At 36.4% G+C, this 11,982-nt stretch overlaps 1 protein-coding gene across 5 annotated transcripts in view; it reads right to left on the bottom strand.

Annotated features, from left to right (window-relative positions):
* LOC147572500 (complement factor H-like) overlaps positions 1–11,982 on the bottom strand; it is a 154,678-nt gene that overhangs the window by 9,187 nt on the left and 133,509 nt on the right. For 4 of the 5 annotated variants that reach the window (XM_086693399.1, XM_086693397.1, XM_086693400.1 and 1 more), the window contains 7 exons: positions 9,950–10,132; positions 8,196–8,369; positions 6,372–6,548; positions 5,132–5,314; positions 4,842–5,024; positions 2,399–2,572; positions 102–284 (listed from right to left, as the gene is read on the bottom strand). In XM_086693399.1, the coding sequence (XP_086549525.1) occupies positions 102–284; positions 2,399–2,572; positions 4,842–5,024; positions 5,132–5,314; positions 6,372–6,548; positions 8,196–8,369; positions 9,950–10,132 (1,257 nt within the window). The remainder of the gene's footprint in view (positions 1–101; positions 285–2,398; positions 2,573–4,841; positions 5,025–5,131; positions 5,315–6,371; positions 6,549–8,195; positions 8,370–9,949; positions 10,133–11,982) is intronic. The other variant, XM_086693398.1, reaches the window with a different exon arrangement.

Below are 11,982 nucleotides of genomic sequence, written 5' to 3'. Positions count from 1 at the left end.
ACATAGACAGAAAGGTCCTTATCTTGTTCATTTACACAAAGCACAGGGGAGTATTAACCTCATTTGAAAGAATGTTACAAAGCAAGTTATGCATTACTGACCAACGCAGTGTGGTATTGACTGCCATCTTCCATCCTTGCACACGATTTCCTCTGCATCCTGAATTATATAATTGTCTTGACAGACAACAGATACTTTTTCTCCATCCTGATAATTTACCGTCGTTGCCATATTGTGAGCATTGGGAATCTGAGGTGGAGGTGGGCATGACTGCATCTGTACTTCTACAAATATGAAAATTAGATTTCGTGATGAAAATCAGAAGTTAAAAATACTAAAGAGAAAGCCCAATAATAATGTATCATAAACGATAAATAATAAGGTTATGCTTAAACATGTGATACTCTTCAGCTTGTAGAGCGCTTTAATACATCACACGTGGTCTTAATGGTAGTATCTTCCTTTTATTCCTTCTGTGATAAATCGTGCATAATTTATGTAAAACTTCTTTTAATTATTTCTAACCATTACGATGTACTAACTGAATCATCCACTCAGTAACAGGCACTAAATAAATACTGATATTAGGATCTTTTTACAGCTATCTATAATCACATGTATTGTGATTGCATTAAAACCCTTATAAGATGTGGAATGGAAAATAATTAGCCAAAGGAAGAATTACATGTAGTTAAAGATCAATTATTTGATACAGGTCCTGGCCAAGACATTAATTAGATATGGTCATTAGTGATTAACAGTGTGTTGTTTAAAGTTCAAAACTCTCTGGAGATACTGTTGACTAGGTTGCCGACACTGTTTAGAGATACACAGATGATGAAATGCACCCTGTTTAACGGATTAGACAGCCTGACTTTAGTTCTATGACCAGCAAGATATACAAGATTCCTTTGCAAACTTGCGTTTGAGCTCCCATAAAGCAGAGATGCCTCACATGTATCGTGGCAGTTCATAACCTGGAGACAAAGATGTCCTGTTCCACTGAGGGAAGACTGGGCGACTAACCCTGGAGGCTTTTGGACCTCTCTGTGATACCTACGTTTTGCTTTCTCCTGCCATGCGTTTATTTCATTAAAGACCTTATGTGACTGTACATGGGGAAGTCTCCTGAGTCCTTCCAATTATCTGACACTTTGTATTCAATTCAGAGAAATCGTTGACGGAATATAATTCATTCATGCTGACTAATATGGTCATATTTTCTATTTCTATCTTTAGACAGATGCAGGAGTATTTTATGTTTAATCAAAAGTTTTTTTCTTATTTCTGTTTTCATTATCTTGGCATATTTTTTCAATGTATTCTCAAGGATTTATTCTCTTCTATATCTGCTTGTTTAAGCATTTTTGTCCTAATAATCTTAATTTCTACTTCCTCTTGATACATTTTACCAGAGGTTGGTCTGGCAACTAAATCTCCGGCAGGTGCCATGTCTACACTTTCCCTCTACCTTGATGGCACCAGTGGGTGCACTCCAGCCCAGGGCTCTCCTGTGGCTTCATCAAAGCCAGCGAGCGGGGGGCGCCTGGGTGGCGCAGTCGGTTAAGCGTCCGACTTCAGCCAGGTCACGATCTCGCAGTCCGTGAGTTCGAGCCCCGCGTCGGGCTCTGGGCTGATGGCTCAGAGCCTGGAGCCTGTTTCCGATTCTGTGTCTCCCTCTCTCTCTGCCCCTCCCCTGTTCATGCTCTGTCTCTCTCTGTCCCAAAAATAAATAAACGTTGAAAAAAAAAAATTAAAAAAAAAAAGCCAGCGAGCGGGCCCCAGCCCTGCATTCTGCTGCCTCGCTAAAGCTGGCCAGCATGCTCAGCCCACAGAGGGCACACTCCTTGATCCCCAGGCTCTAGTGGCCTGAGGGGCTTGCATTTCTGGGGCCTGCAACACACTACAACAATCCGAGAGATAACTCTTTATGGGCCACTACCTCCGGGGCACTACAAAGCAGCCTGAAACACAGCCCAGACTTTCTGGGGAAAAAGCCTAATTATCTGTCTTAGACCGGTAGCCTGAGGGGTGGACTTGAGATTTGCCACACATCTGGGGGCCACCGAGGTGCTCTCAGGGAACATGGACCAGGGGATGCCATCTTTGTGCTCTCCTCAGCCTCAAAGAAAACCAAATCACTATTTCTTAAAGATACCGACCGGGCGTTAATTTGAGGCCATCAAGTTTCTGGGTGGGTTGTTTTATAGCTGACTGAAGCACTGATGCACTTAATATCTAGAATTGATGTTTTGGTTAGTTTCTAAATTCCCTTCCGGCTTCAAAGTTATTTGTAATAATAAATAGCTAAACATGTTTAAAAGATGCCCAAATACTGCTTTGGCAAGTTCGGAGGAAATAGAGTAAGATTTTGAAAGTACTATAAACAAGAGCTTACCTGTGCAGGTTAGCTCAGGATCCCATCTTCCATTTATGCACGTTGAGTGTTTCTGTTCTAATTTTCCTCTACATTTGTAACTTATCTTCTCATTATGATCAAATTTGATCTCATATAATGGATTTGGCTCACGTATAGTTAAGCTGTATTTACACTTCTGAAGTTCATCTGTTGCTAGAAAATGAAAATATTGCCTTGAAAAGACTACTTATAAGAATCAAAGCAGTTAATGAAGAACAATAGCTTAGACTCAATAGTATATCGAAATTAGAATTTATGCCCATAAGTGCCACCAACCAAGTCATTCCTGATATATTGCATGTGATGGGCTACTTATTATGTCTGAACATAAGTCCTGTGTCCAGGCTTTGAAATTTCAGAGAAAATGTCTGCCATAAATACAGCCTGCACTTTGGGGATTAGAAAAGCATTCAGAGGCTCACTTTTTTGGATGATTTACACACTGAACAGTCATCACCTGGTTAAATTTGGTCTCTTATTTATCTGTGGAAATAGAATATATGAAGCTGCTAGTTTAAATATCGTGTTTCAAAAAAAATGAATATATTTTTTCACTTATGGTAATTTAATAAGCACATCTAAAATGTATTACGTAAAATGTGAACACTTAGGCAGATCTTTTGCATGATCACTAAAATGGGACAAATACCTGGACTAAGAAATTGGGTGCTTCAAGTCACAACCTGTTTACTGTATATACTCTTCCAATCTTTGAAAAACTATTTTGTACATCAGGTCAACCTATAATTCAATAATATTGTAAGAGTCCATTTTGTTGACTCTAATACGAGTATAACAACTTTTTATACAACTACATACTTCAAAAATTCAATGCAGCCCGGAGTATTTGTCAATTTGATAAAATATCAATTGATGTAGGTCTTTGGATTTTTTAATAAGTACCCAAAGAAGTAATGATTTTGTAATACAATAAAAAATAAAACAAAGGGGACTAATTCAAAACACACTAGAGGCTGAAAATAAATTCTGGTTTTAGGGCTTCTCCTCAGTGTTGAGGGAGACAAAACAAGGTTTTCTTCAGGTGATAGTAACTCATCTATAGTCAAAAGGAGTGGTGGTGGGTGTTGTCATGGTCCTATGATTGACTGGTTTCTGAAAGAATTTCCTTGATTCTTATGAGAAAATAAACATTTTGAGAAGAGCGAAAAGCTAGACTAGCTAGAGGTACAAAATAAACACTGAGAGGAGAAAATTGGAGTAAGGTCTATGATAGTTAAAAGTGGATTATGGTAAACTTGAATATAGGTCGAAGATTAACTTTGGAAAGGCAAACTCTGAGATCTAAAAAGAGTAATAAATGAAATAGATGTTTTAGTATAAGAGTGAAAAGTTGAGAGTTTTCACGCCTGTTACAACCTTGGGTTTTCCCCCATATAAAATGAGGGGAAATCATTTGTGGAGATAGAAGAGGACAAAGATGAAATTTGGTCTTGAAGGACTGGCAATACTTCTCGTGGGAATGTGTCTAGCAAAAATGTAAGGATTAAAAAGCAACAAAACTTAAGGGTTCATTCAACAAACTCCTATTTAATGTCTGCTATATGTTCACCAGTCCTTTGTATATTGGGAATACATCATGAACAAAACGGGTGTCAATCTCTGCTCTCATGGAACATGAGCCTAAGTCCTACCTTCTCCTTGGAACAATTAATGCCTAGACATCTGGTGAATAAGTAAGATTGGACATCCAGGACTCTCTTTGAATGTAGGACCCAAGAAAACTGTAGGAAAGAACTCATTCCAAGGGAAAAAGGAACAGGGCCCCCAATATTTTCTCAGCTAGTCATCAAAGACATGGTCATCCAAAGGTCAGGATGATGCACATACATCAACCAGAGTGAAGTCCAACAATCAGGTTTGTTTCCTGGCCCCACCCTGACTGCCTCCTTTGACTGACTTATACTGCGAACCCAGAGGGTCTGCAGCTCACCCACCCTTTGGCACATTAACTTCTTGCTGCCGCATTTGAAACAGACTGAGAGATCCTTAGAAGCTTTGAGAGAGGCAAGATTCCTATAGGGACGTAGCAAGTGGGCACTTTCTTGACTTTGTCTGTTTTCCAGGGCCTGGAAACAAGAGTGCCGCGTAAAACAAAAATGGGATTTATGCAAATATGCTTTTATTTTCCTGGCGATTAATACTCAGATTTAAATCATATGAATAACTGTAAGTAAAATTTAGCTTCACACTTAAAAACCTTGTTAATTTCAGGGATAGAAAGGGTGATCAAACTCTTTTGCTAGTTTATATTTTTCCTTTGTAGACGATAAGCAATCATTATAATTTAAGACCTGACATTTTCAAGCATATATCTAAATTTCAAAACTATGTTTGCAGATACAGTTTTTACAATAAAAATATTACATTTCATTGACCGTCTATTTGAGAAGTGTCTTCTCACCAATGCACTGAGGAAGTTGGGTCCATAATCCACTTATACATGTAATTGATTTCTGTCCAATCATTGTGAATCCTTCTCTGCAATTGAACTCCACTGAATCTCCATGGTGATAGGGAGGGTTAGAAGTCTGAACAGCGTAGCCGTAATTAAGTTCTGGTATATCTCCACATGTAGTCTCCACCTCTGTGAAAAGTTCAGAAAAATATGTTTACTTATGAAATATAATTTATGTGTTTCTGTAAATATAAAAGGTTGGTCTATTTTAAATATGAATATATTTTATACATTACCAATACAAATAGGCAAGTCTGTCCACTGTCCATCAACACACTGAATTTTATTAAAACCCTTCATCAGAAATCTAGGATTGCACACATATTCCACCAAATCGTTGTGTTCATAGTTTTCTTTCTGTGTTTCTTTAACTTTCCCATTAAGGAGTTGAGGAGGTGGAGAACACTGTTTTGTTTGCTCTACAGGAGAAATAATGTGTAAATAATGATCAAATTACCTATTTCACAACTTAAAAAACAATAAAATGGGGAGTTTTCTCTTTAATAATTTATATTATTTATAATGTACTTTATTATAGTCTTCTTAAGCAATGAAAAACAAATAGTGCTTAAACAAGAAACATATTTCCCAGTTCTTTTTTCAAAATTATTATTTTAGAAAGAGAGATAGAAGATAAGGGGGGAGAGTAGAAAGAGAGAGAGTGAGAATCTTAAGCAGGCTCTATATGTTCAGCATGGAACCCGACATGGGGCTCGATCCCATGACCCAGGGATCATGACATGAGCTGAAATAAGGATTCAGATGCTCAACCAACTGAGCCACCCAGGCACCGCAACCCAGTACTGTTAATTACACTGAACTAGTATATTGGAAGTAAATTGAAACCCAGAAAACATTTTTAATAATCTAGATTTTCTAAAGATGTGTGCAAACCAATTAATAAATATGGTCATGTAAATGTTAACAATATTCATATGCCATGGAAAAATTTTATCAAAACTGTTTGAAAAAAATGTCATCATTTGAGGCTAGCATTTTATCAACATATTTTAACTTTGGTTAAGACATACATGTGATTGAATGGACTGAATTAACTATACATTGCTTGAATATTGTTTAGACACTCGATGAAGGTTGAGGGAAGGCCCATGCCATACCAAGTGTCCAATATTAACAGTGGAATTGTAGTCAAAAGGAAAAGTAACAAACATTAAGGCATAACACATGTATCTACGGTATTACCACTACATACTTCATACTCTGGTTTCTCTTCAGATCGTGCAAATCTTTCGCCTTTTACCACTACATATTTCAAGAAACAAGTGGAGATTAATTTCTTAAATAAGAAAATCTGAGATATCTACTACCCAACATATGTCCTGGCTTAATGAATTAGATTACAGACACACACACTTGAAGCCAACAGAAAATTAAGCGTGAGAGAAACAAAAACATAAAAATGTTGGTTTCAAAAATCCTATTTCTTGTTGTAGCAATTAGAAGATAAATATTCACCTTTACATGTTGGAAGATTAGGGGACCATCCAAAGTCGTAACACTGAACTGAATCTGGTCCAACTCTTTTAAGTCTTTGTCTGCAGAAGAATTTCAACACATCTCCGACTCTGTATTTGTCTTTTTTGGGCTGAGTATTTAAGTTATCTTCTATTTCAGGAATCTTGCATTCTATTTCTATAAAAATGTTCAAATAATTTGGTGAGAATATAAAATTAATCATTGGCAAAGTAAATTTTATATGTGTCTTATAAAAATGAGGTGCTGGGTACTGCTTATACAGAGGAGCCACAGAAAATTTTACATATTAGGTTTTCTACGCCCTCTAAATTCATAGGGGACCCTGAGAAATATTAAGGCATTGAAGAACAACATATGTACCCTGAAAATGTATTTGGAAGGTCAACTTGCTTACACTGGATCTGATTTTATAACTGACATTTATAAAATAAATGCTATATTATTTTGTACTCCCAAAACAGAAACATATTCTTTCACATTAAAGAAAAACAACCCTGATGCTACATTTTTAAAATTGCACTCAAATAAGATTAATATTTTGTTTAATGTAAGTATAATGGGACAACCAGAACACACAGGAGACATTTCTAACAGTTTCTAAGAAACTATTACAGGGGCGCCTGGGTGGCGCAGTCGGTTAAGCGTCCGACTTCAGCCAGGTCACGATCTCGCGGTCCGTGAGTTCGAGCCCCGCGTCGGGCTCTGGGCTGATGGCTCAGAGCCTGGAGCCTGTTTCCGATTCTGTGTCTCCCTCTCTCTCTGCCCCTCCCCCGTTCATGCTCTGTCTCTCTCTATCCCAAAAATAAATAAACGTTGAAAAAAAAAATTAAAAAAAAAAGAAACTATTACAATAGCTTAATTTATATTGATTATATTAGTACAGAAATCAAACTGAAAAATGAAACAAAATAAGGAACCGTGTTCAAAGGCAAATAGGCATATTCTAGGCATCCTGAGTATTTATATCATACCCAATTATCTATTGTTATTAAACTTTTATAGTACTATTAATAAATTATTGATTATTCTGATTCAATTTAAGAATGTGTAAAATTATCCCTTCAAATTTGTCAAGTTTGTGACATTTGTGACATTCCCAAATAAAAAGAAGCTAAATTTCTAAAATAAAGAGCTTCTCTCAGGGCCTACAGAAATTAACACTCAAGGCAGAAGGTGTAAAAGCAGAAACTCATGGGCAAAATAGCTGAGGAAATTGTAAGAAACTACAATTTTGGTTTTCATATAGCATACACTCAAGGAACCCAGTTTTAAATAATATGATAGCCTGCATTTAGAATAACAAACAAAATTATTCTTTGTTTATAAACCTATCATGTATATGGCCCATAGGAAACACTGTGTTAAAGAGAGATAACGGTCTTTGGGCTTTCAAACACCCTCTTCTCCCAGGTTACAGTAAATCAGAAGAAGACACCTTGATTTTAATCATGACTTCTTAAAACTTAATTAATTAATTAATTATTTTTAGATGATTATTTGTTTTTGAGAGAGAGAGAGACAGAGTGAGTGTGAGTGGGAGGGGTGGAGAGAGAGAGTGAGACACAGAATCTGAAGCAGGCTTCAGGCTCTGAACTGTCAGCATAGAGCCCCACATGGGGCTTAAACCCGAGAACTGTGAGATCATGACCTGAGCCAAAGTCTGAGGTTCAACCCACTGAGCGACCCAGATGCCCCCAAAATGACTTTAAATAATGCAAATTTGTTCAAACTGGGATATCTTAAACACGTCTTGTTAATTTTGTTAGTCATGAAAAAAAAATACCTGGAAAAATGGTACTTTACCATAACATATTGGTTTATGAGACCAACCATGGTTACCACACACTATTGAACCTGCGCGCCCATCTTGGCTTTTGTATCCATCGTGGCATTCATAGTCCAACTTGTCATTGAGTTTAAACCACGTGCCACTGCTTTTGGCTTTGGCATTCTCAAATACTGGCATGTCACAAGATTCTAATGCATATTTGAATTGAAGATTTCAATTCTAATATTATTTAATGGACGATGTAATTAAGTCTCATCCCAAGGAGGTAAAAAAAACCTTTATCAATTAGCTTGTGCTAGTAAATTCAGTATCAAATTAACTTAAGAATACCAGTGATAAATCATTGTCTTGAAAGTTACTCGAAATGAAAAAATATGTTTCTACACAGCATTTTTCTTATCACTTAAACACTCTGAAAAAATTTTTCTACGAACACTTTTCTCAATCAGTTATACTTATGTGTTTATGCCATGCTTGTAATCAAATAGGCCATTACAGGTGCATCCTATTTTAACTAGCAGAGAGGAATAGGATTTTGTGAACTAAGATGCCACATTCACTAGCAAGGTGACAAATATTCCAGACAAAACTGGATCAGTTGAATACGACTGGTTTTCAAAAATGCAAGTACATTTTTAAACATTCTATAAAACTCTACTTTAAAACATCATAATTTCTAAAGCTCACATGCTGATTTTCTTCCCCAAATATTTTCCTAATGGCTGTTCATTTTTCTAAACTTACCAAGATTGAATGGAGAGATAACTATTTTTATTATTAGTTATAAGAAGGTAAAATGTTAAAAGTTTTAATTTTTGCTAACAGTGTGTTCATAAAGATTAGGTAATTCATCTCAAATTTTATGCTGTGTTACAGAGCCAGCTACCTTAAAGCTTTAAAAAACAAAGCAAAACTACACTAGTGAAGAGAGACAGTGTGTTTCTCTTCCATAGTAAGTATTACAATGGATAACTAACTAACATTCAGTATAAAATGACTTTATATGGGAGCCACTTTTATGATTTTTTTTTGTGGCTAGTGCCCATAGTAAGCATGGAAATTGAAAAAAAAAAGGAAATGAAAACAGTACAAATGGATATTCAAATATCCACTTCCTTTAAAGTGAACATGTAAATATCGGTTCAAAACTATCACTGTGTACCTTTGGAGGATAAGATAAACTGAGGAAACTGTTCACAGAAATCTTCAGAAACATCCAGGGACAGGGAAATCTTTCAACACAGCTGTATTTGGCACCATCTAGCAGTATTCCTTCTCCACTAACTAGATGTTTATGAAGATTTTCTAAAGGAGAGGATTTTTAAAGTGGGCTACCCTGGAATGTCAACCATAAACTCCATACTTTAATTAAAATTCTGCACTATGGACCCACATCTTCACTTACAAACATAACTTTCATGTCTGGAAACAAAGATTCTGTCATCAAAGTCTGATCACCTAAAAGCAGGAATAGGCACAAATATATTTTGCCAGCCAAAAATAAGTGAGTTTCCAGGAGAATACACATAAGGCTCCCTAACTTGTTTCCAAATCACAGGATGTTTTAAAGTGGAAAATAACGTAAACTGAAAGATGTCCTGCTACTACGCTGTATAAGTGATTACTCTTAAAGGCAAAAAATTACATCGTTTTTCATTTATCTTTTCAAATGGGAATCGTGTCAGCCCCTCCCCTCAAAAAAGAATTAGAGTAAACTTTTGTTCAATAGCCATCAGCATAATGAATAGGAACATAATAAATTACTCACTAATACATGTGGGTTGAGGTGACCATCCACTTTCCAGACATGTAACCGATCCTGAAGTTTTACCATCTGGTGTTACATATCCTGGTTTACATTGATACTGTGTTTCTTTATTTAAGGAATATGTAGGTTCATATTCAGAAAAAAATCCATTTTCAATTGTTATCTCTGATTTTGAACATGTTTCTGAAAGGCAGAAAGTATAAGGAAAAGATAAGCATATAAATAAACATTTTTATAAAGATTCACTGTAACAACACAAAAATAAGGAGACATTTACAAATGAAAATCTGGAAAAATCTGAATCATCCAAATTCCTGGGACAGAAAAAGTGAGTGACAAAGATATTAAATCAAAATAGTTCATTAATTTTTTCTCTTTGGAATGAAGCGACATTTAGAATACCCAGAATCCCTTCTAGGAAATTATTATGAACCTGTTTGTCTAATGGATCTGGAATCCTACCTACAGTGTGTCAGAGGTGTACCGGCAATAGGTCCTTTCCAGGCACTTGTTTTAAATATTGCCAGCTCGGGGTCTCCTAAGCAACTCCAGTACTCAATTGGGGTATCTGAGATCAGGTGACGATCTCAGAGAATCTGACACCATAGCTACCACAACTCTGAGAATCTGCAATGTTTGTCATCATAATTGGGTGCTTAAAACCATATGGATACGTGGAGTTCAATGAGTATGACACAGATCAGCACGTTCCTTCACATTCTAAGACCAAAATGATGGTTCCTCAAATTATGTGTAACTTGACTTGAAACAACAAACAAGACTTCTGTCATTTACAAAGTCTTCACAAAGTTCAGCTTTAGTTTTTAAATAACCCATGGATAAAGAAGAAATCAAAAGAGAAAATATGAACTATATATTTTTTCATAATTGGTAATTTTATTCCTTCACTTGGGGTGCCTAGTACACTGGAAATGGGATACTGGGAATATTAAACACTCAGGATAAGGAGTAAAGTATATAATCTTATTTATTTATTAAAATTTTTTTTTAAGTTTATTTTATTTTTTTTAACGTTTATTTACTTTTGAGACAGAGAGAAACAGAGCATGAACGGGGGAGGGTCAGAGAGAGAGAGGGAGACACAGAATCTGAAACAGGCTACAGGCTCTGAGCTGTCAGCACAGACCCGACGCAGGACTCAAACTCACGAGTCGTGAGATCATGACCTGAGCCGAAGTCGGATGCTTAACCAACTGAGCCTCCCAGGCGCCCCTTAAGTTTATTTTTGATTGAGACAGGGAGACAGAGTGTGAGCGGGGAGAGTCAAAGAGAGAGGGAGACACAGAATCTGATGCACGTTCCAGGCTCTGGGTTGTCAGCACAGAGACAAATGTGGGACTTGAACTCCCATACCATGAGATCATGACCTGAGCCAAAGTTGGATGCTTAATCACTGAGCAACCCAGATGCCCCTGTAATCTTTTTGTTTTTAACATTAAATCTTTTGAATTGAATTATAAGAAAAATATTTTACATGAAATTTTGTGAGATGATAATAACATAGTCTGAGAGAGAAATTTTACTGTTATATACATATAATAGAAAAGAATACAGAATGAAAATCAACCATCAGAAAAAGAAAAGCAAACAAAACCCAGCATACATATAAATTTGAAAAAACATAATAGTGTTAGTGAGATGATGGAATAGGGTGTTTTGTTTACACATTATTTGATTTATTTCTGTTCTAATCTTTAGTATTTCCTCCCTTCTTCTAAATTTGGGCTTAGTTTGCTCTTTTTCTAGTTCCTTGAGCTATAAACTTGGGTTGTTTATATACAATCTGCTATGTTAAGCTAAATTTTTTTTTTTTAACAATTTTTTTTCAACGTTTTATTTTATTTTTGGGAGAGAGAGAGACAGAGCATGAACGGGGGAGGGGCAGAGAGAGAGGGAGACACAGAATCGGAAACAGGCTCCAGGCTCTGAGCCATCAGCCCAGAGCCCAACGCGGGGCTCGAACTCACGGACCGCAAGATCGTGACCTGGCTGAAGTCGGACGCTTAACCGAC

This window comes from Puma concolor, chromosome E4 (genome assembly GCF_028749965.1).
Source record: "Puma concolor isolate L17-30 chromosome E4, mPumCon1.1.hap2, whole genome shotgun sequence".
In the NCBI taxonomy this organism is placed as follows: domain Eukaryota; kingdom Metazoa; phylum Chordata; class Mammalia; order Carnivora; family Felidae; genus Puma; species Puma concolor.
This window is presented reverse-complemented; position numbering and strand designations above follow the sequence as displayed.